Genomic DNA, 24180 nt, shown 5'->3' on the forward strand with positions numbered 1-24180 from the left:
AGCCTCAGGCTGGGAACAAGCAGCAGGAAGCATTTCCACTCACCGTTTTCCAAGGTTTTGGGGGGAGATTTACTTTCTAAGGAGATCGTTGCAATTTTTCTCTCAATTCTGTTAAGGGAAAAAAACAGCATTAACATGTGACATCCGAGGGTGTGTACAGGACCGCTAACACCAAACCGCCCGGGGAAGTTGGAAAGTGACGGACACAAAGCCTGTTCCCAGGCCCTGCATGGGGGACCCTCAAACACAGCTGGGGCCAGGTCCAGCAGGAAGTAGGGCCTAACACCCCCACAACACACACAGGGCCTCAGACCCTGCTGGGTCCCAACAGATGAGTGAAATGCGAGTCCCAACTCAGAGGAAGCACACGGCTCGAGGGGCCTGGCACTGCACTGCCACCGTCACCACTTCAGCAGCACCCAACTCGGAAGATCTTGAAACCATTCGGGCAGCTGCTCCCAATACCCGTGGGGAAGGCCCAGGGGCAAAGCCTTCACCAAGGGAGGAGCAGAATCCAAGGGACGCAGATCTATCGCACCACAGCACCCGGGGCGGCATCACCTCTGAGAAGGACACCACCAGGCTGGGCACACTCCAGTCACCAGAGGAGGATGTGTGGCCAGCACGCACGGCCATGGGGTAGCTGCCTGTGTGAAGGATGCTCACACCACACAAGACCACGGGGTGGGCGGATTACCAAACGCAGGTCCAAAGGCACACATGGAGCCATGAACGTGAGCGCAAGGCCCAGATCAGAGAATGGCAAGTTCAAAACCAGCCTGGGCGGGGGAGGAGCAACCTGGGTCCATTGCCTAGTACCCAGGGAAAATCAAAGCAAAAAAACAGGCTGGGTGCTGTGGCGCGGGCCTGTGATCCCAGGGCTGGGGATGCTGAGGCAGGTGGACTGCAAGCTGGAGACCAGCCTCAGCAACTTAGCAAGGTCCTAACCAACTTAGAGAGACCCTGTCTCAAAAAACAGGGACTGCGGATGTGGTTCAGGGTTAAGGGCCCCTAGGTTCAATTCAATTACTGGTGCCAACATAAATTCATAAGATTAAAAACAGCATCACCATAGAGCCCAGTAATTCCACTGCAAGGGACAAGGTAAACTGAAAACCTATTTACAAACAAACAGCCGTGCTCACGGCAAGATTCACGACATCCAAAGGTGGTGACAGCCCAAGTATCCACTGATTAATAAACAGATGGACTCAACTGTCACACCCACCCAAAGTGTCCAGTGCCCATGGCTGCGAGCAGAAGCGAGGCGGCAGCTGCAGTGTGGATGGACCCGAGGACCTGGTGCTCAGTGGGAATCAGACACACAAGGCCACAGCGTGTGACCCTGTGACAGGAGACGACCAGGACAGGAGTCTAGAGATGGCATGTGGATCTGTGGGTGCAGGGCTGGGGAGGGACGGGGACCTGCTCAAAGCAATGTGCTTCCTTCTGGGGCGATGGAATGTTCTGGACCCAGATGGAGAGGTTCGCAGAGCCCAGTGACTGGACTCAAGACCCCTGAGTTGCAGCTTGTAAGTGGGAGAACCATGTGAGAACCACACCTCAAGACGCTGCCGCTCAGAAGGAGACACACCTCCGCACAGCTGGCCAGGCAGGCGACAGGCACCGAAGGCGCTCAGACTTCAGTTTTGTTTGGAAATATTTTTTCAGTTTTTGAAGGAACTTCATTTTTATTTCTTTATATGCGGTGCTGAGAATCAAGCCCAGTGCCTCACACAGGCTAGGCAAGCCTTCTACCACTGAGCCACAGCCCAGCCCTAGCCCCTAAAACTTCATTTTTTTAATTTAAAAAAGTTTTTTTTTTTTTTTCGTTTGGATAGTCACAATACCTTTATTATTTACTTAGTTTTACAAGGTGCTGAGGATGGGACCCAGTGCTTCACGCGTGCTAGGAAAGCACTCCACCAAGCTACACCCCACCCCTCACCTTTTTTTTTTAGTAGTAGTTGGACACAGGCCTTTTATTTGTATTTATTTATTTTTATGTGGTGCCGAGATGGAACCCAGGGCCTCACCCGCACTCTACCACTCAGCCACAGCCCAATGGCCGCTTCTGTTTATCATTTGTCTGTCTGTCTGTGGTGCTGGGGATTGAACCCAGGCCTAGTGCATGTGAGGCAAGCACTCTGCCAACTGAACCCCAGCCCCTTCATTTCAAAATTTTGAGACAGGGTCTCACTAAGGTGCTTAAGGAAGCTGGCCTCCAATTCACAGGGCTCCTTCCTCAGCCTCCCGAGTCCCTGGGATGACAGTGTGCGCAGCCCGTGGGCAAGATGGGCTGACCCTGAGGGAGGTGGCCGGGCAGCCTTCCCCAAGGGGTCTGTCTGCTCGAGAGCATCGCCCTCTGAAGCCAGGGCTGACCCAGGTCAGGAGGCCCCCCACACCTAGGCAGGTGCGCCCCTCCCTGCCTGTGTAGAGTCCTGTCCCAGGGAGGCTGCTGTCCTGTCCCCCACTCACCGGGTGCTGCTGGGCTCATCCTCAGAACCTGGCTCCTCGTCAGAGGTCAGTGGGGAGTAGTGGGCCCCGTTGGTCTGGCTCAGGGGCCGCTCCTTCTTGAGCACGGGCGGCTGGTCATGGTCCTGGTAGGGGATGGGGGAACTCTTCAGTGAGTTCTCAGGGGATGAGATGGCCGTGATCTCTAAGGGCTGATTGATGTTACTGACCTGAGGGCCAAACAGAGGCAGATGCACAGACACGCAAAAACATGGACACGTAGATCCCAAAGCACAATACCTAACGGGCTTCACAAGATTCTGACCAACCCAGGGTTCTGGGGACACCGGGGGCACGTCCCATACCTCCTGAGGCATCCGAAGACCTGCCCAGCTACGGTTACTGTCCAGGCACCTCCCCACCTGGTACGTGTCCTGCTTTTGCAAAACTCTGGATCCCAGAGAGGCAGACTAGGCTGCCCCCCTCACCCTGCACCCAGCCTCTCTAGGACCAGCCAGAGGGGACAGGCCAAGCTTTCCTGAAGCCCTAGGGTCTGCCCCTCGGTCTCTGCCTCCTGGACATCCACCGTCCCTCCAGGGGTCTTTGGGGCAGATGCTGCATCAAGAGCCTGTGTGCACTCTGCGGTGCGGCTGCCCTGGTCCTTACCATGGAACTGAGGTTGAGGGGGGACCCTGAGGACTGTGTGAAGAGGCCAGCAACAGACGGCAGGGCCCGGCGCTTGGGGGACACGCCTGTGCTCAGGCTTGGGGTCCCAGCTGACGTGCGCTTCCTCCGGCCACGCTTGCGGCTGTCCTGCCCGTGGCTCTGCCCACAGTCTCCGCGGGCTCCTGGGGCCAGGGGGCTGTGCTTGGTGGAAGGCGACTGCTTGGTGCTGCCCCCACTAGCTGAGATGGTAAACACGATCCTCCTCTTGGCTTCGCTCTCCGGGTCTGAGAAGCCCGAATCAGAGGGCAAGTCTCCCTTGCCTACATCAGGAGGTGGGCACTGGGTGGCACCAGCAAGCCGAGGGCTGGCAGAGAGCGGGTGGGCAGGAGAGGCGGGGCCCGGGTGTCGGGGCGGCATCAGCAGAGGGTGCTGCGGCGTGGTGCTGCGGGACCCCACAGTGGTGAAGAGGCTCCCGGAGCTGGAGGGCTCATCCAGGGCCACAGGCTCAGCTCCAGAGGCGAGTGGAGCAGGGCTGCCCACGAGGGCCCCGCTGATGGCCATGGAGCCAGCGTAGAATCCTGCCAAGGAAGGCGTGAGTTTCTCAGGAGGCCTGCCCCCAGAGAACCTAGTGTGCCCCGATCCTGGCCAAAAAGGAAGAGGGAGAGCCCAGAAAGCGAGGTTGGTCCTGGGAGCCACAGCGGCCTCCCAGCTGCGATCTGGTGACTGCAGAAGCTCTCTCTCCTGAGGGGGAGAGCGGAGTGGTCCAGGGTCTCAGAAGAGGATGTCAGAGGACCCGCCCCGGCCGTGCCCCGCCATCTCCCAGCCCCACATCGACTTTGGGACTTGCTGGCACCATACACCACCCACAGCCCTAACTGCACGGCAGCAGCTGTGGGCCAGCGGGGCGGACATTCCCAAACCAGCTTGGCCTTGGTCTGTTTCCTCTCCAGACCCGCAGGGGACCCTCCCTCCCGCCTGTCTGAGCAGTTGTGGCCTCAGGCCTCCACTGAGACACCTCAGCAGGCCCTTGCCACAGGGGGCCCAGCTGGTAAGACGTTCCCCTGAAAGCAAGAGTGCTCTGTTGCCCTCAGCCACAAACACGGTACGGGAAACGCCTGTGCGCCAGTCCATCCGCTCCTGGTCAGAGGCAACTCTGGGCTCAGAGCCTCAGGCCACTTCTGGACCATGTGCGGGACATACTTCTGGGACCTCCCAGGGACAGTAGGGCCAGGTCTCTGGTTCTGCCAGGGAGTCAGGACAGGAAGCAAGTGGTGGCAGCATAGTGCTCAGGCCAGAGACACATTCTGGGCACCAACTACCAGCAGAGGCCTTAGAGGAGATCCCTCCCACCACCAACTGCACCCGCGTTCTCCACACACACCGCTGAGCGTGGGGAAACCTGGGGAGCCCCTGACAGGTCCACGCGCAGCTGCCCCACACCACGAGGACAGACAGAATGGATGGCAGTAAGGAGCTGGGAGGTCAGAGTAGGTATGGTGTGCTCTACTGACTCCGGGGACCAGGGGCTTCTCTGGTAACTGGAAAGGCGTGGGGCCCGTCCGCAGCAAGCACGCAGCCCCACTCACCCGGGTCCCTTCGTGGAACCCCTACCTAAAGCTTCTAAGGGCCACCAAAACTACCTCACAGAACAAACGCTCGTCCAGCTGGAAAACCGCCCCGGGCAGCTGGTGCTGATGCAGAGTGTCTCTGTTAGCACTGGACTGTGGACCAGAGCTAGAGGACATGCAGCAGGGGCATGGAGGCCTGTCGAAGAGCGGCCTTCTGTATGCGACCTATGGGGACGTGGGCATGGCCTCTGCACCTGCAGGTCAGGCTTCGCTGGGACAGGCCTCACTCAGGCACTTACAGAGCTGTGGCTGCTCTCCAGCTGGGACAGCTGTGGCAGAAGCAAGCCCTTCTGAGGTAAAAGCAGACCCCACATGACACCTCGGGCAACTTTCTAAGCCAGTCCCCATATCCTGGGCCTAGAAATCCCAACCTTCAAGCTGGCAAATGACCAGGGCAACACCTTGCTGGACGGGGACCTACTGCACGATGTCTCAGAGCACCTCTCAGTGCTCAGCAACCCAGGCTCAAGGTCAGAGCTGCATACTGTGGTGGCCACAGCCAAGACTGCACTGCTGGGGGGTGCTGAGGCCAATGTGACCTGACCCATGCATCTGTAGGGCTGTGGGGTTAGGAGAGGCAGCAGCTAGCAAGGCCCTGGCTCACAGTCCCCACTGAGGTCCCATCCACCCCAGCGCCCCAGGACCCTCCTGCATAATAGGCCGCAGCAGTGGTGGAGGCCTGGGTACATGGGTCCCAGGGAGGAGGTAGTGGTTGCCAGTCCCAGGAACGGCCCCCCAAAGGGGTTACCTGTGGGTGCCAGAGAGAGCCCCCTGCCTCCTGCACTACTCCCAGCGGCATGGGTGTTAGCACCATTCTGCTTCTCCAGGGTGGACGAAGAGTCTCGGGGCTGTGGCACAGGGCTGGGGGTACTCCTCTGTGAGAGAGACCACAGCACGTCAGCAGGCCGAGCAGGACAAAGAAGGGATGGCAGAGGGGGTTCGAGGCCCTAGCCAGGAACTGGGCCAGGAGGACTGTAGGCCAAATGAAGACCAGGGGAGAGGAGACTGTGGACATCCAAAAACCCAGGAACTACACGTGTGGGTGAGCCACGCACACGTCACGTCCAGTTAAGAGACCAGGTGGAGCTGCCACAGGTCCACCCATGAGAGACGAGGGGCTGCCACTCAGGCAGGGCACTGCTCGGGAGCAGCAGGAGACAGGCCTCGGGTGCGGGACCCGAGTTCTCCTGATCCTAAGGCTCTCCTCCCTCTGCTCACTCAGGCCACCTTCCACCCAGCCCAGACAACAGGTAAAAGAGCAGGCACTGCACCATTGAATCTGCACTCTGAATGCCCTTTCTCTGGAGTCGGATGCTTGAGATTTTATAGCATACGAATTAGATGATTTTTATAATTTGGGTAGTGGGGACGGAACCCAGAGGCACTGAACCACTGAGCCACATCCCTATTTCTTTGAGACAGGGTCTTGCTAAGTTGCTGAGGCTGGTCTGCAACTTGTGATCCTCTTGCCTCAGCCTTCTGAGTAGCTGGGTCACCAGAGTGCACCACCATGCCTGGCAATGGGGCGTGATCCAACAAAAAAGAATACCCCATAAAAACAAATGAGAAGGCTGGGGTGATGGCTCAGTGGTGGAGTGCTTGTCTCGCATGCGTGAGGAACTGGGTTCGATCCTCAGCACCACGTTAAAAAAAAATAAAGGTATTCTGCCCCCCATCTACCAAAAAAAAAAAAAAGAACCCTGAACCCCTCTTGGCCACACGTGGCCCCCAAAGCCCCAGCCCTGCTTACCACCCTCTCGGCGCGGCTGGGCAGCACCACACTGGCCAGGGGAATGCTGACCGGGAGCTTGTTTGGCTGCACAGTGCTGAGCGGGATGCTGATGGGCAGGCTGGTGATGGTCTCCCCATGGCTGCCATAGGCTCGCTCCTTCCCACTCTGCTGACAAGCGCCAGACTGTCACTACTGGCCCAGCCAGGCTCAGCAGACCCCAACCCAGGAGCACAGCCTTCAGTACACCACCCCCACTCTCCTGCAAGGGACAAGTAGCATCCATCTCTAGCTGGCAGCCCCCACAGTAACTGTCTTCCATGGTGACGGCACCTCTCAGGCCCATTGGGCTTACAGCTGCATAGCCTATGCCCTCGCCAGTGCAGTCCCAGCCTCCTGGACATCCCAGAGGGCCACTCATCGGAACACGTCTCCAGACCACTCCGCCTGCTGCACTGTTGGCTCCCTGCCTGCAGGGCATCCTCCCCCACCCCCTGCCCACCCCCCACCTCCTCTCCATCCCTGCACACATGCAAGAGGCTCCCTACCACAAAACCATGGGGCAACGGCCTCCTAAACTGCACCCAGCACCCACCAGCGCTCCCCGCCCTGGGAATAAACAGCTTCCCGAGGGAGACCCTGACGGAGCCCTGCCTGCCGCCACAATTTGCATCCTGAGGCCTGCACAGGTCAGTTACCCTCATGTCCTCCAGGCAAAACTGTGTCCCATCAAGCCCAAAGTTAGAAAGGGCAACCCACTCTCCTAAACATGTCTCAGGATGGCTCTGCTGGGCACCTCCCAAAGCCCTGACAAGCCTGCCCTGCCCAGCACTCAGCCTGCAGAGCCCGAAGCCGAGGCTCCCAGAGGCCAGCACCTCACCTTCTCGCTGCTCTTTTCTCCTGCTATGGGCAAGGCTCCTGGAGAAGTGGGCCGGGGGTCTTGAGGGCTCAGCTTCATGCTGCTTGAGAGGCCAGGGCTCTGGCAGGGAAGGCTGCTTTCCTTGGCGTGCTCAGCTCTGCCATGAGAAACAACAACTCAGGAGCCCCCTTGGAGCTGTGGTGGACCAAGCCGGGCAAACCCCAGAACTCTTTCTGTGGCTGCTGCCCCTTCCACTGCACTCACCGCGGGTGCAGCTCACTGGCAACCATCTTGGCAGGCCCAGCGTGGTCCTGGCTCAGGTGCCTCCTGAGCACAATCTTGGCTGGGGAGAGCCTGGTGTAGTCGGGCAAGGCCAGGCCCGACAGCTTCTCCAGCCGGGGGCGGCCGCTGTGGCTGGGGGTGCAGGGCACGACCTCCTGGTCCAAGGGGGAGGCGAGGTACTGGGGGGTGTTCTGCTTGGAAGAAGGCCGACTCAGAGCACCACAGAGCTCATAGCTGGTGGCGTGGCCATTCATGGAGAGCTCTGGGCTCATGCTGCTCACGTGAGGCAGGGCAAGCCTGGCACAGTCCAGCTCCAGGTGCAGCCTGCTGGCCTCTGCCTCCAGCTCCCGGCCCAGGGTGCCCTTCCCGCGCAGGTGCACGGACAGCGCGTCGTCAGGCGGCACGCAGGACTTGAGCTGCAGAAGCTCCTGCTGCCGCTGGCTCTTCTCCAGCTCCACAATGCTGATCTGCAGGGCAAGAGGGAGCCGTCCGACGGGATGGGAGGGCGGCCAGGCCTATCTCCCAGCCAGCCACTACCCTCAGGGACCCTCCCAAGGAAGGTACAAGACGGCCACCCCGGAGCTGCCAGGATGCCATGGGCACACACAGGGCGAGAAGACCCAGGCAGCGGAGATCTAAGGATGGGGTGGCAGATACACGACACGCGGATGTCACAGGCCAACAGACACGTGCTCTTCGAGAGGAGAGCACATGCCTCCAGCAGTCACAGGAAGCACAGTGACCCACTTCTGTCAGAACAGACTTGTGTGCCTAGAAACACTCAGCAACGCTGTGGAGGACGGGCCACACTGGACCTGCAGCCTCTCCTTCCTGGTGCTGAGGGGACACTTTCCATTCAGGCAGTTTGCTCTGTGGCCCCTCAGCCCACTACGGAGGTAGCACTCAGAGCCCGTCGTGCTGGGAAAGGCAGAAGCCATGAGGGCCTGGCATGAGGACCTCTCCCAGGCCAGAGGCTGCGCAGGACGGTGTGGGCGGGGCCCGCCAGCTCCTTTCCCTGTTATCTTTGAGACGTCTCGCTGTGTCCCTCGGCTGGTCTCAAGCAACCCCACCTCTGCCCAGAGAAGCTGGGGCAATACGCGAGCCACCATGCCCGGCTGCTCCTGTTTTACAGGACACACCAGCGAGGCTGCTGGGGACAGTGATGCTCGGCAGGGCACAGTGCAGAAATGCAGCGGGCAATGTGCCCCGGAGCCTTCAAACGCCAGGGAAGCCACTTGTCGGGAGTTCATGCTGAATGTATCCCAGTGTCTCGTGAGGAGCCATCCCAGGCTAAGCGCCCAGCGACAGGGACCTTTTCAGTAACCGGGAGCCTGCCCTGGGAGGCATGGCCTTCAGAGGGGTCCAGGTGCTCGCTGCAAGCCCCCTCGCTTCCCTCCGCACTACTACCTGGCAGTACTGTGCATGGCCTGGGAGGGCAGGCCTACACACTGCCCCGCCTCCTCACGCTTTCTGAGTGGACACACCTCTCACGTCTCAGGGTACGTGCTGGGTTTTTTTGTTTGTTTTTTAAACACATTTTTAAATTTTATTTGTTTTTATTTTTACGTGGTGCTGAGGATCGCACCCAGGGCTTCCTCCGTGTTAGGCGAGCGCTGCCACTGAGCCCCAGCCCCAGGCCCCGAGCTGGTTTTGGAATAAGCAAGTTCTGTCAGGGACCACTTTGCCAGGTATTTTTATGAGGAAGTGCCCAGGACATTGGAGGTTTGGGGTGTATCCCTGCCACCAAGGCCACGCAAGGGGCGGGAGTAAGCTGGTGCCCAGCGGCCACAGCCTGCGCACAGCAGGGGCCTGACAGGACAAGGACAGGCCCATGGTGTGAAGACAGGCTGCCCTCAGGGATGCCTCTCAGGCTGGAAGTCGGGGGTCTCTGGGGTCTCACCTGCAGCTCCAGGCAGTGCCGCTGCTTCTCCGAGATCTGGCTCCTCAGGGCCTGCTTCTCCTTGCGCAGGTTCTCCAGGGACAGGGAGGACCAATCCAACTTCAGCTCCTCACACCGGGCCCGGAGCTGCAGCCACAGGGACAAGGAGTCTTGGCAGCAAGCCCAGCCCAGCCCAGCCCGACCCCAATGGCAGGGAAGACCAGGAGTGCAGCTCTGGCGGCAGGGCGCCCAGGGGCATGGCCCTGCATGCCTGGAGCATGGCTCCCCGTCTGGATGCCAGTGTGGCAAGCCAGGGCCCTCACAGAGCCTGTGGTACACAAGATCACCGACCCACGAGGGGCGAGGTAAGGAGTGCCCTGTGACCTGGCAGGGGACACCCTGAGAAGCAAGGCTCCTAGAGTCCAGTGGCACGTGTGAGGTGCCCCCAGAGAAGTGGGGCCACAGGACTGGAGCATGGTCTAAGGCAGGGTCCACAGAAGGCCCGGCTGGATTGAACAGGGCCTCACAGACATCCTGAGCAGGGCCGTGGGGAAGCTGAGCTCCTGGAGGACATCAGCCTTCCGTGGCCGACTAGTCAGTGACAGGCCTCTGGGCCCACGTGCCCAAGGGAGACCCAGCCTACTCCAGAACACTCTGGAAGCCGCAGCCTGATGCGTGCACATACCAGCTGCAGGCTCTGGCTGCGCAGCTCGCTGTTGTCCCTCTCCAGTTGCTCGGACTGCTCCCGCAGCTGCTGGTTGTGAGCAGAGATCTCCTTCTGGGCTTGGATCAGGTCATTGTAGGTCAGGGCCTTCACACCCAGCTGGGGACACAGCAAGAGACGCGTGGGTGCAGGAACAGCTCGCCCCGGCAGCCTGAGGAGCCCCCACGGCTGCCAGGGACCACAGGGGAGGGAGTGATGGGATGGATGGCAGAAAGAAGGAGCTACTCATTTCCCTGGGGACACTAGAGGGTGGGGTGCATACTGGTGACAGCAGAGAAGATAGAGGTGAAAGGAGTGACCATCTGCAGCCCTGCCCCAGAACACAGAAGCAGCAGCCCCACGTGGCTGCAAGTGGACCAGGGCCCTTCCCTCCTCCGCAAGCCTTCGCCGTCCTGACAGAATGCCATCATAAAGGCAGGCAGGGCTAGGGGAAGCTGCCCTGGACCTCACCGCCCTCCACCAAGCCCCTGGTCATAACTGCTAGGATGGAGGCCCAAGGCAGCCGCATGGCCTTCAGGCCACTACCTCATCCAGTTTTTGCTGGAAGAGTCTCCTGATCTCCTCCTTCTGGGCCTGGCAGTGGCCGAAGAGCTGCTGTGCGGTGCCCAGCAACTGGGCGTTCCTCTCCTGTGGGTAGGGGACAGACGGGAAGAGAGCTCAAGGACCCACTGGGAAGGTGACAGTGGAGCCAGCACGGGAGTGACAGAAAGCCACCCCTTGTGCCCACAGCAGGACAGACACAGCGGGGAGGGCAGGGCCACACGCACCTTCTCCTGGTCCAGCAGCTGCTGGAGGTTGGCCTTGTACTGGGGGGTCTTCGTGTAAGCCAGGAACTGCAGGTACTGAATCTTGAACGACTCTAGGGGGACACAACACGGCTTGGAAGACAGCTCACGAGGGGAGAGGGGAGAGGGGAGGGCAGGGCAGGGCAGGGGAGGGGCGGCCCTTCAGGAGTGCTGGGCTTCGGCCTCAGGTCACGCACAGTGCACACTGCACTTCTTCTGGGCGGGGCCTGGGCTGCCTGCCGTGCCCAGGCTGTGCCCCCCAACCATGGCGATGCCCACCCTCCCTGTGACACATCTCGCAGCACCCACACCACAAGGGTGCCCTGTGCAGCACAGCAAGATGGCCCTGCACTCTCGTGGCACCCTCCGGGCATAGAGCCCACCTGAGAACTGTGCTGGGATTCTTCCCTGTGCAGTGACTTGGTCTCCAGGGTGGGTGTCCTGACGCTACAGGGTGCTGAGCAGCACCCTGGTCTGGTACTCCAGTCAGGACAGCCATCGATATCTCCTGAGGTGAGTCAGCCTCAGTCACTCACACAGGCCCAACCTGAGCCTCTGCTGACCCATCCAGAAGGTCCAGCAGGGGTCTCTGGAGAACACTGGTGATGAAGAACCTCTACACCCAACCCCAAGCTGTGTGGGAGCCATGACCAACAGAACCCTCGACCCGTCCTGAAAACACTGCAGGCCAGGGCAGCTGCCCCAGTCAGGCCTCCTGGGCCCCGGCCAGCTCACCTAGCAGCTTCTGTAGCGCAGGTGGGGTGGGCGCCACCAGCAGTGGGTTGGGGGAGTGCCGCTGCACACTGGGAGGTAGCTGGTAGAACGGGCTGTGAGGTGACCGGCAGGCATCTGCAGGAGAAGGCAGCGTCCAGGCGTCAGCCACTGAACGCCTGCCCTCATGCCCTGACTATCCGGGGTAGCTCTCCAGGGCTACAGAACCGAGGCTCCCTACGTTTCCGGGAAGCCAGAGGACGCACCAACAGCACATCTCGGCAACACTGACCACCACCTGCAGCGGCCATCTGGCTGGTGGCCCACTCCTGGCCTGAACACCACCACTTTTGCCTTAGTCGTTTTGGGGATGGAACCCACAGCCTCACATGTGCTAGGCAGGTGCTAACCGCCAGCAAGAATGGGATGAGAAAGCACCCACGTGCTACAGGGCTCCGCTCAGGGCAGGAGGGCGCTGACCGGTACGCACCCCCTGCAGTCACGACCACCCCTGCTCCTCCCAGTGCCCTCAGCAGGGTGGGCAGGAGGCAGGCATTCGTTCCCCAGGGCACCTGGACACTGGCTCCAGGAGGTGCCCCGGGCAGGGTTAGGCTGCTCACCCTGGGGCGAGGAGGATGCTGTCCGGGACACGGTCTGGCTGTGCAGGAGATCCAGTGCAGATTGGTTCTTCTTGGGCTTGCGCTCGGGGTTTGCAGTGTTCATTTTCTTGGGACGCCCGCGCTTTCGGCCAGCCATCTTCCGCCCCTTCTTGTTCAATTTCTTCTTCCGGGCTTTGGAGGGAGATGGCTTTTTGACAGTGGTTACCCCCGCTTTTTCCTCCTCAGCACCAGAATCCTGACGGGCAAAGGCAGGAATGAAGGGTCCAGCTGATTACCAAGATGGTGCCAGGGGCTGGGGGCGAGGCGCAGGGCAGCTGCTCTCAGTAGCCCCCCCCCATGGATGGCAGGCACTGCCTCTGTGGCCGAGGCAGGGGCTGAGTCCTACGGGCCTTCCCTGGGGGCCCTGTGAGAGGGCGCCTTACCCTGGGGGCCTCAGCGGGCCCAGCCGCCTTGCTCTCGGGGACCTTGGTGGGTGCAGCCGCCTTGCTCTCGGGGACCTTGGTGGGGGTGGTCGCATTGCTCTTGCTCTCTCGCTGCTGCCGACGCCGAGCTGCCTCTTGCTCCTCCTGGGAAGAAAGCGTGGGACACGTGTCCAGAAGGCACTGGCACTCAGCTCTGCTCGTCGCTCCTTTCCCCGTGGCACAGGTGAGAGCGTGGGGGCAGCGCGGCACGAGACCCAGGCTGGCACACAGGCAGCCGGTGTCCTCCGCCAACGCCCGTTGAGAAGAAACCAAACACCTCAAACACGAGCCGACCAAGAGCAAGACCCAAGTGCAAGGTCCGAGCCCGGCCCCTCAAGGGGAAACTCAGAGGTCCACCTGCAGGCCACTAGCTGCCCAGGCATTTGCCCCCTTGACCAAGAGGCACTGGCACTCTGCAGTCATGAGAAAACCATGCCAGCCAGCCTGGGACAGCTGCACTCTCCTGAAGACCCACATCCCAGGAAGAACACTGCCCAGAGGGCCCCCACACACTGGGCCCAACTCAGTCCATTTAAGGACAAGGACTCCTCTGACTCTCCAGAGGGACAGAGTGGAGGGTCATGAACCAGCTTGAGTGTCCAGTGACCAGGCAGCTGAAGCCGCAGAAGCACCACTAAGCCCACTGTGCAAGCAGGACAGGCATGAGAGCAAACACAGGTCAGGCAGACCACAACAGGCGGGATACCCACCTCTGGTCGGGGAGGGACACAGGGCAGCACAACGAGCCAGTAGCCTGCACACAAGCCCCCGCCTCAGCACGCTCACACCACAGCCCCCCCGCCGCCGGCCGGCCGGGTCTGCTGGCAGTGAGGCAGACGCACAGGCAGAGGGCAGCAAGGGATGCAGAGACCCTGGCCCTCAGGCCCCTGGTCCCTCAGAACCTGGCCGCTGCACACAGAGCACCACACCCACACCGCTAAGTCAAGGAGAAAGAAACACCAACTTACCCTGAGTTTTGGATTTTTCAGACTAGAAAAATAGTTTTCAAGCTAAAAGGAAGAGGAAAAAAAAACACTTAATACAAGCGAGTCCCAAATTTCCAGGACAAAAGCGACACCCAGAGAACCTCAGACACGCTGGACAGCCAGGTGACAGGCACTCAGCACACAGCTGGCATCAACAGCAAGCCGAGTGTGACTCAACCCCCCAAAAAGTTGTTGTCCCTGCCACTCACAACAACGACAGTCCCAACCCTCAGGCCCCAGAGTCCTGTCTCCTGCAGAGAGACTGGGAAGAGGGTGGCAGAGGCGCAGGACCAGCCTCCCGGGACACTGGGTGAGGAAGCCAGGTGGGCCGTTACTGTCCCTGTGCTGTTCAAACCTGAGACCAACAAACAGCCCTGACTGTGAGCCACTCGCTGCCCTTCCTGTTCAGCCCACACGGTCCTCGGGTGGAGGACTCTGGGAGAAGGCAGAGGTGGCTGCACAGTGCAGGTAGGGAAGCCTCGAGCACATGGGAGCAGAGCGCGCGAGAACTCACTATGGTGCGGTCGATGGTGTGCAGGTAGTAGGAGACTGGCTTCCCCGTCCACGACACTGAGCCCTTCAAGGGTGACAGCTCAACCACGCGCATGATGGTGCCAATGTCTGCAGACCAGCAGAACAGCTCAGGCCACAGAGCGCATGGCCCCAGGCCCGGCCACCCTCCTCCAAAGCCCTGCAGCTGAGAAGGGCAAGCAGCGCCCTGTGCCACTGCTGACCGCCTCCACCCTGTGCCGGGCCACGCCTGGGTCCCCCAAGCCCAGGCTGGCCAGCAGTCCCCAGGCCTGGCCTGGCTACCAGAGCAGGCGGAGGAGCAGCACCTGAGCCAGAGCTCTGTGGCCTAGGGGAGCTTATAAGGATAAAGGCAAGGGCCTCGACCGAATGGGTCACAAGGAGCCTGCAGAAGGATCTGGAAACAGCTCACATCACAGCTGTGACAACAGCCAGCACCTCTGAACACGCAACCCTGAGAAGAGAGGAGGGCTGTGCCCAGAGGACAAGGGAGGGGCCCACAGGTTCCCCTGCATGGGCAGCTGGTGGAGGCGACCTAGGCCTCCATGCCAAAGCCTTTCCTTGTCCACAGGGCCCTGATCCTTCAGCACCTCCTCAGAGCCACGGGTCTCATCTGGGTGACTCTGCTCCCAGGGGACACTGGACCACAGCAGACGAAGCGTGGTCATCAGGACTTGGGGAGTCGTGAGGCAGAGGGAAATCAGGACACTGCTTGGCAGCCTGCAGTGCCAGGGAGACTGTGGCTGACGCCTGCCTGTGTGACTCTGCCCTGCTCAGTCTCCCAGCAACGTGAGGGCTGCTTACCACTCAAGTTTCTACTGTTGATTCTGAAGTTCAGAGGTGCGAAGGGTTTCGAGGACACGATTCTGCCACCTGAAACACAAAGGAGACTGGTACCACTCGTGGGAAAACAGATGCATACACGTGACCCAAACTGCAGCTCAGAGCAGGCCACCAAGGAGACAAGCACCGGGACTCGAGTCCCGCCCACCCACTCAGAGGAAGGAAACCGAGCCCTCGGCTGCCAGGTGAACCTGTCCCAGAGTCCTCCTTCAAACACACTGGGCTGCCCTTCCTTACGCAGCCCCGGTGCGTCCCTGAACCTGCTGCCCGAGGTGGAGGCGCACCAGACGGCACGGCCACCACCGACTGCAGGGTCCACACGGGTTCTGATAACCAAGCACACAGAGTGCCTGGGGACCTGGGACTGCCACCCATGGAGGAGGAAGCCAGGCTGGGAACAGCAGTGCCTGGCGGACCTCTCCTGGGGCGCGGCCAACTGAGGAAAGGGGACACAAGTGTGTGCGAAGGGCCAGCACGGGCCCCGGGGATGGGGAGGCCCTGGGCAGGGCTGGGATGCGTGGCCACACACTCGAAGTGAAGCCTGGGGAGATGAAAGCAACAGCCACACAGACAGCGGTCTGACTGTGCCCAGAGAGACGACAAAGTCCAAGGGCCACAAGAGCCACAGGGAACCCTCGATTTCACTAAATTCATTGCTGATGTAAATATCAATACTCGTCGCCATTATGAAACAACTTTTCACATAAAATGGAAAAAAAAAGAAGAAAAACAGGTCGTAGACATGCCGCTGCCCTGGGAGCCAAGCTGTGTGCGTGTGCGCAGCCGTGGGGCGAAGCCAGCCCCCTGAGCTGCACTAAGCCCCCCCCCTTTTTTTCTCTATTTTTTTAGTTGTAGGTGAACACAATGCCTTTATTTTTATTTTTATGTGGTGCCGGGGACCAAACCCCATGCCTCACGCATGATAGGCAAGCACTCTAACACTGAGCCACAACCCTGGCCTTTATTCATTTATTTATTATTTTTAAAGACATTTCATCCCCAGACAGGTTCTCTTTAAGTTGCTGAGACTGGCCTTGAACTTGCAATCCTCCTGCCTTGGCCTCCAGAGTCCCTGGGATGGCAGGTCCAGCCACCACACCCAGCCCAAACCTTTTATTATAACAAAAGTCAATTAAAATCAAAGATGAGAGCGTGAAATTTAAATTAGAAAATTCAAACATCATCCAGTTGGGCACATCTGTGCGCACACACTCGCAGGACACCAGCACCCAGCCCTACAACCCACCCTGCCTTTGCTTTTTAAGTCCCGACCCCCAGCCGGAGGGCTGGGCTGGGCTGGGCTGGGCTGGGCTGCCACAGGCCTGGCCAGGTCCTGCTGTGCCAGGAAGGAGCCAGACCCTGACGAGCAGGGTCCTGTCAGAAGGCCATGGAGCCAGCGAGGCTGAATCATCTGAGCTGCAGAGAACACCACTACGACAGCCTGCTCCCCACTGCGCACCCAGGCCATGAACAGCAGCAGGAAGCCGTGCCCCACACACCCCACAAGCACGCGGGCAGCAAGCATCGCCAGTGACCACCCCTCGTAAACATCCTGCGTGATCCCAGACCCAAAGGGATCCACCGAGGCAAGTGAGCGCCTTCTGAGGGCACCTGTTACCACGAAGGGCTGTCACGCAGCACAGCTGGCTGCGAGGGACAGGTCAACACACATGGAAGGGCAAGTGCAAGACGTGGGATGCCCCACTAGACTACAGTTCAACACCGACACAGGCAAGGTTAGGAGGGGGGTGGGCCTGAGTGTGGCCAGAGTATGGGGGAGCCCCGTCTTGCATGCCAAAGCCCCAGGTGCCACCCCTAGGGCCACAGAAAAGAACACAGGTGAGAATGTCAGAGAGCAAGTGACCCCAGCAGCCACCAGGCAGTGCCCATAGGTGAGTGCAGACGGAAAGGCAGCTGTGGAGTCCAAAAGGAGTCTCTTCCTTCTGAGGGTGCAGGCAGCACTTGACACTGGTGACCCCAGTCCTCAGGAGGGACTTGAGGGCCGCTCAGGGATGCAGCGTGGCACTGGCCACCCCTGACTCTACAGTAACTGTGGACAGTGTTCCACACAGGGCTGCACTCACAGCCCTGCACACCCAGGCCCAGGCCCAGTGCTTCCCACAACTGGGGCCGTCTGGTTGATGCTGGGCTAGCCTGTCCACTCAGTCTGCCTGACAGCGGGACGACAACCATGGAGGAGAGCCTCCCCACAGTCTCTCCTGGCCTGGGGCCTCCCGAGAACAAGCGACAGGAAGCAGGCTCCCGGCGCCCAGGACACGTGGGAACTCAGAGCAGCAGCAGACAGAACAACAGCCGGCAGAGGAGGGGGAGCAGCGGCAGCCTGGCGAGCAGCAGGCAAGGGGCAGCGCTGCCCCATACCTCCTGGGCTTGGCCCCATGAGAGCCCCAGGAAGATGCAGGCAGGAGGACAAGCAGCAGCTCTGTCGGGAGCTAGGGACACAGCTCAGCTCTAGGCGCATGCCCTGCATGCACAGGCCTGGGTTCAGTCCCCAGCACCACCAAAAATAAAAGAGCGGCAGCAGGCAGCTCTGCCCTTAGCTACACTAGCAAGAGCCACCGTGGCCCTGCCATGCAGAGTCCATGGCTTCTGATGCAGCCTGCCACTGTGGGCCGGGGACACGTCAAGGTTTGTCAAGGGAGACTCCCAATCTGCCTGCCTGCCGCACTGGAGGGCAGTGGCATCTGAGGCAGGGCCCTAGGCAGACGCACCTTGGGCACAAGGATTCAAGCCCACAGCAGTGGATTCACTTGTTCCAAAGAGAAAACCCAGGCCAAGATTTGCGCACACCGCGACCTCAGCCCTCAGCAGGGGCTGTCTGTGCGGAGCCCTGTACTGCGAGGGCCTGGTGGAGGGGTGCATTACCTTCCTTCATGTTTGCAAACCGCTCCTTCAGCTGGTGATCCACCTCAGGACCAAAGGCAAAGTTATTCACAAATATAACACTGCAAAACAATGTTCCAGTTGAGTCAGCCACAGCTCCACTCCAGGCGCAGAGTCCCAGCGTGGCAACGGCCTGCCTCCAGCCACTACCAGGCGCTGCCCACACCCCACCTGCCCCCCGGGGCGCCACCAGAGCAGAGCAGAGCAGCAGCACAGGGCCGGAACAAGGCGCTCTCGTGTCCCTGGCCAGGGGCCCCCCTGAACCCTGGCAGTCTTAAAACCAGAGTGTCTGGAAACGTCCACTAGCAATCACACCAGGTCAGACATCCCTGAGGACTGGACAGGGGGAAGCAGGAGGGCTGTGATCAAGGTGGAGAGCCATGAAGGCCTGGCAGGGATGAATGCAAAAGATGGACACAAAAAGTGGACACTCTGTCACCAGCACACAGAATGCAAAGCTGGATGGCATATGCCCACGATGAAGGCACCTAGAGACCTAGACAGGGCTGGGTCTCATGCCCACTGTCCCTGCAGGCACTGAGCATGGACAGTCCAGGAGCCAGAGTCAAGCCCTGACAGGCTGAGATAGAGATGGCAGCTGGGCTGGGGCCACAGAGAAGCACACTCCACACTCTCTACGAGTGGCTGCTCTGTCACTCCTCAGACACGACGAGGTGGACAGTGACCCAGACCCAGATGGCCAGCATAAGAAAGGGGCTGCCCGCCCGGGTCCTCAAGGGCGATGGGATGCCCCATGCCCGTGGGTACCACGTGCCCGCACTAGCCGTACCTTGTGTTGGCGATCCGCTCTCTCCACTCTTCTGAGAGGAAATCGCCTCGTTCCAGCTGAGAAAGAAAAGAGACCGTTTACTCCCCGCATGGGTCTCGTGCAGTCCCACAGTCCTGCCCCTGCCCGGCTGCTGTGAGGAACACCTGAGAGGAGTAGCCGCCGGGGGGAGAACACAAGAGAGGCCGAGGCCTGCCAGCCGCCACCTGTGCTACAGCGGGCCGGAGCAAGGTGAGCTGAGCCCAGCCAGGATGCCGGAGCAGGGCAGAGCCCGCGACCACTCAGGGCCTGGAGGGGGGCAGACCAGCTTGGGTGGGAAGTGGTGACAGCCACACCAAGGAATGTACTTGACAGCCGTGATGCTGTGTCCATGCTCTCGCTGGAGCCCACCCACAGGGCCTGTGGACCCAGGATGGGCCTGCGCTGTGGCTGGGCCCTCCAGGGGCAGCCCTGGGCAGGCTCTGTGTCAGTCCCACTAGGGCCTCCCTGAGGCAGCTCCGCAGGGCTGGGAAGCCCAGGGCGCCCTTCTTGTCCCCATAGTGCCCACGACACGCACACACAGCAGGGGAAGCCGGCCCCGCTGAGGGACCTCTGTCCGCTCACTACACATGTGACCCGGCACCAGTGTCCCCACAACCCAAGCTGCACAGCGGTTCTTGTTGGGAGGCTAATGCTCCTTTCTGGCTTCCTAAGGCCAGGTCTTGCGACCAATTGCCCAGGGCCATCACATCTGGAAAGCCAAGACGCGAGGCGTGTGCTCTCCAACAGCAGCCATTTCCACTGCGAGGCGGGAGCCCCAGAGGCAGGAACATGTGCCACACTCCACGTGGGCGTCCATGCACACCTGCAGGGGGATGGCCCTTGAGGACCTCGTGCTCAGTGGGAACCAGACACAAAGACCACACGGTATGTGACTCCAGTGACAGGGAACATCTAGGACAGGAGGGTCTGGAGACAGGACATGGCATTCCTGGGTCCTCGAGCTAGGGAAGGGGTGGGGACAGCTAATGAGTCACAGCAGAAGCGCCCATCAGACTCCCCACATCTGTGAGGTGACTTAGGACAATGTTGCTCACACAGCGCCCACAGCCCCATGTCCCATCCAGAGCATTTCTCAGGACAGCAAGACACTGCTATCTGATGTGACAAGGTCACACCCAAGCCAGAGCAGCTGCACATGAGCACAGAGACAGGAGGAGACGTGACCGTGGGAGACGGGAGCAGGAGGGCCACCCTGAGCCTCTCCAGGGGCAGGACACTGCACTGGCTCCAGCCAACCCTAACGTCTCCGTCTTCCCAGCTCCATACCCAGCCCTGGCCCCGCAGACACGTCAGGCCTGGGCACATAATTCATGCCTGCCTCTCTTTGAAGTCAGCATGTCACAGGTAGAAGCACCAAGTGCCTAGGGAATAGGTCTGTGCGCTAGATGACAATATTCCACACATCGGCTTGCTGCTGGGAGTGACACGTGTCCTACATGACTCACTGAGAGGATTCCGGAAGCCCTGCCTGAACTCCCCAGCTCCCCCCGGCCTCTGCCCACACTGCCCTTGTTTCGTTCCTGTCAATGTGAAAGCCACAGCAGTAAGGACAGTCACGTGCCGCGTCCTAGGGTCCTCCCAGAGGATCACCCAATCTGGGGGGCCTTGGATTCCAATACAACACCTTCAGCCCTCTGGGGTGGACTTTCTCCTTCACAGCTCACCATCCATGGCAGACCACCGCCAAGCCACTGCCCAGCACCCATGAGCACCACCCGACTTCACTCCTACCCTCCCACAGGGCTGCGCTCCTGGGGACAGGCTTGCTCCTGCACCCGGCCCCGCTCTGGGCCTTCCTTGCCTGGGTGCTGCTGGGGCCAAGCACTCTTGATGAAGAGCAGATGGACGGTTTCCCAGTCTCCAGGCCCCAAGGTGGGAACTAAAGCTGGCTGGGTGTCTCAGAGTCCTGCTGATGCAGCAAAGGCCAAAGGAAAACTAGGTGGCGGGTGTGGAACCGGCACGGAGGATGTTCTCACTGCATGGCTGTGCCTCACGCAGCCTGTGGCCACTGCACCCCACCCTGGGCATGGAGACCACCGTCTAATTGGCAGCGGGGCCGGTACCTCATCTGTAGGACAGACCCAGCCCTGTGAAGTCTCCGCATACAGGAGATTCAGGCAGGCCACGCGCAAACCCAGGGAGGGCTGGAACCACCATCTTGGTGGGTGAGGGCCCCTGTCAAAAGAGCATGTCCGGGGGCCCAGGTTGTGGCTCAGTGGGCACAGTGCTTGCCTAGCATGCATGAGGCACTGAGTTCAATCCCCAGCACCACATAAAAATACACAAGTAAAATAAAGATATTGTGTCCATCTACAACTAAAGCAAAAAAAAAAAAAAAAGAGCATGTCCATGAGTTGACCCTGGGGATTAGCTACTCTGCCTACATGCAGAACAGCCAACCAGCCAACATGGACACACCACAGCCCACCTCTTGATAGCATCCGGCACATAGGGAGGCCAGGGTGGCCTGGGCCCAGAGCAAACAAGGGTAAGAGATGCCAGCGCCTGCAGAGAGCTGAGGGTGGGGCTGCTGCTGCGGGGCCTCCACGGGCTGCATTGCGGCAGCTAGCCCACCTTGGGGACAGCTGTCCCAGCCCCAGCGCATCCCCCAGAAGGACAGCCACCACACAGGGCAGAGGCGGAGCCACACAGGGATCCCGAGGCCACAGCCACAGAGGGTGCCGGTGGGTCTGCCTTCTGAACACATGACATCTGCTGAGCACCAGGCCACCACAAAGCGCCAACGACACAAGGGAGACTGGCCTGGTGTCTCTGCCCCAAAGCTGGCTCCAGGGCTCTGGAGGATAGATGGGGCTCATGGGTAGAAGCTGAGGCAGGCAAGAGCAGCGGCAGCCTCCAGGGAGCAGGACTCCGCTGCAGCCGCAGGAGGGAACAGAGCGGCAGGCGCAGAGCCGCAGGGCAGTCTGTGAGCCCAGCCTCTACAAGGAGCTGGGGGAGGGTGCCGAGCCCATGAGGTGGTTCTGAGTCTGGGAAAGCACACTGCGCTATTTTTAGGCTCCTCCTGGCTTTATTCCTCTTCCCTTGTTGAGTAACGGAAGATGGGACTCAGGCTTGCCAACCAGGGCGCTGTGTCAGAGCCACAAAGAGCTACTCAGAGGCTTTTTCAAAAATCAGGACACAAGTTCCCGCCAAAACTGGCATTCAAACAGCCAGGGGCATCCTCTAGCTACACCTCCCTGAGAAGGTCTGCCTGCAAAACAGGATGCTGCCCACATGAGGGCACGTGGAGCTGGGGGCCGAGGCTGGCAAGAGGCCTGCTGTCTCTGCTCTGATGTTTATGGTATCACCCAGACCAGGAGGGAGGGAGTTCTTTCCCCCAAAATTCTGTTCCTAGCCATAAATCAGGAGCCACCAGCACGGACAGTGAGCCCCATGAGCCCCCAGGAAATGCAGACAGTGGAAATGGGCCAGGTGCGACACCATGACTTCACACACAAGCTGACCCAAGGCCTGGCAGGCCTCAGTGACGACAAGAAGAGAAGGAAAGGGGACGACCAGAACCTGACCCCTTGTCCCTCCCTCTCTTCTTCTGGTAGTGAAAACACAGGAGGCCACCAGGAGACTGACTGGGGCTCCTTCTGGGAAACACGGCGATGAGAACTTCCAAGCATGTGCTTGAACTCTCAGCAGAAATGTGGAGCACACTGTGAGTCCAACCCTGTGCACCTCTTACTCGGGGATCTTGAGAACCTGGTGACCTAGCTGGGACTTCAGCTGGGAACTTTCCAGGAGACAGAGGCCCTGGATGGGAACAGGTGTCCTGGAAATGGAAGCTGAGCGGCTTGCTGCCTCCCCATCCCGGGGAAACCCAGAGGCCCTCGGACGTGCAAAGGCAAGAGGACCACAGGTTCCACCCTCACCTCTCAGTGAGGGGGCGGGGGGGGGGGGGGGGGTCGGGATGTACAAAAGGTTGTCACCAAGAAAAGAAGGCAAGCTGTATCCCCTGCCCAGGGTTGAAGTCCTGGTCTGGGAAGAACAGGACAGAAGCAGAGGAAGGATTTCCTAACTCAGTACTAGAAGCTGGTGTAGCTACTCAATGCCAAAACCCCACAGCCACTGGAGGAAAGGACTGCAGATGTCACTGCTGTCAGCACAGGGGCAAAACCTCAGCAAAGAGAAGCCAAGGCCAGCTGGACTTTCCTGACCATCGCCAGTAGCAGGCCAGAAGCATGGTGCGGCTCGGGGCAGAGCACTTGCCTCTAACAGACGTGAGCCCTGGGGTCATCCCCAGCACTGAAGAAAAGACTTAAAAAGCAACAGTTTAAGATTAAAAATGAGTGTCCCATCAGCTGGCCACTGGCCAGAGGGGTCCACACACTCACATGCACATGGGCTGTGACACGTCCACAAGGACCCTGCAACAGCAACCAACCTGTGCAGCGGGGGTGGAGAGGAACTCCACCCACCCAGGCGCCTTTTGCTAACACAGCCAGGGCAGCAGAGCTGGGCCCGCCCCAAGGCAGCCCTCAGGCCTCAAGGACAAGACGGAAGAGGGACTTCCAGGAGGCCCACCAACTGCAAGTCCTCCTCCTGCTAGGGCTCACGGTGACCACACACTGCCTAAAGGATGGAGGCCCAGGCCAGAGAGGCAGTAAGGGCAAAGTTCCCATGTTACTATGCGGGAGTGGCGGGGGCCCTATAGTGGACGGAATGGGAGAGCTGCAGGGGGCAGGTGTCGTAGCCGCGGGCATGGAGCGATGGCACTCACTGTGTATTCTGCATGCTTTTTTCCATACCATTTCATCCACTTCCTGAACTCTCGGTCCATGGTCTGGAAGGAACACACATCAGACAGCCCTTTAGAAACCCAGGGAGGCCAGGAAGGCACAGGAGGGCCCCACCCCGACACCCCCCACCCCCCCAGGTGCCTGCAGACCCCACGGCCTCTCCTGCTCTGGCAGGAGCACACTGTCTGGGACGTCAGTTTCCACCTGCAGTCTTGCTGAGAAGCACCCCAGGGTGCTACACACATTTCTGCAGGCCAGAGTGATGGCTCAGGTACACCCACTCGCCAAGCCCAACTGACTCTCCACCCTGGGCAGAGGCTACGAGGGGCTGGCTCTAGCAAAGGCCCAATCCTCCACTGCTAAGAGGGGGAATGGCCAAGGAGGGGAGTGGGCAGTGAGAGTCGAGTATGCAGATGTGAGGAGCTAAGCATGATTCTTCTACCAGGAGGGGACCAGTCACCTCCTCCCAGATGCCCATGGTGTGCAATCCCAGGAGAATGGAACCAAGGGCACAAGGGGACCTGCCAAAACTTCTCCCTAAGGGACG

At 60.0% G+C, this 24180-nt stretch overlaps 1 protein-coding gene across 5 annotated transcripts in view; it reads right to left on the reverse strand.

Annotated features, from left to right (window-relative positions):
* Dot1l (DOT1 like histone lysine methyltransferase) overlaps positions 1-24180 on the reverse strand; it is a 57257-nt gene that overhangs the window by 6285 nt on the left and 26792 nt on the right. For 3 of the 5 annotated variants that reach the window (XM_027952567.2, XM_027952566.2, XM_027952565.2), the window contains exons 7-26: positions 23615-23677; positions 18847-18902; positions 18039-18118; positions 15117-15185; positions 14299-14405; positions 13767-13808; positions 12760-12903; positions 12338-12572; positions 11742-11855; positions 10989-11080; positions 10747-10848; positions 10183-10320; positions 9519-9644; positions 7601-8085; positions 7358-7493; positions 6499-6645; positions 5497-5623; positions 3121-3698; positions 2479-2684; positions 44-108 (exon numbers count right to left, since the gene is read on the reverse strand). In XM_027952567.2, the coding sequence (XP_027808368.1) occupies positions 44-108; positions 2479-2684; positions 3121-3698; positions 5497-5623; positions 6499-6645; positions 7358-7493; positions 7601-8085; positions 9519-9644; positions 10183-10320; positions 10747-10848; positions 10989-11080; positions 11742-11855; positions 12338-12572; positions 12760-12903; positions 13767-13808; positions 14299-14405; positions 15117-15185; positions 18039-18118; positions 18847-18902; positions 23615-23677 (3112 nt within the window). The remainder of the gene's footprint in view (positions 1-43; positions 109-2478; positions 2685-3120; positions 3699-5496; positions 5624-6498; positions 6646-7357; positions 7494-7600; positions 8086-9518; positions 9645-10182; positions 10321-10746; positions 10849-10988; positions 11081-11741; positions 11856-12337; positions 12573-12759; positions 12904-13766; positions 13809-14298; positions 14406-15116; positions 15186-18038; positions 18119-18846; positions 18903-23614; positions 23678-24180) is intronic. The other 2 variants (XM_071604263.1, XM_071604265.1) reach the window with 2 other exon arrangements.

This window comes from Marmota flaviventris, chromosome 1, assembly GCF_047511675.1.
Source record: "Marmota flaviventris isolate mMarFla1 chromosome 1, mMarFla1.hap1, whole genome shotgun sequence".
Classification (NCBI taxonomy): domain Eukaryota; kingdom Metazoa; phylum Chordata; class Mammalia; order Rodentia; family Sciuridae; genus Marmota; species Marmota flaviventris.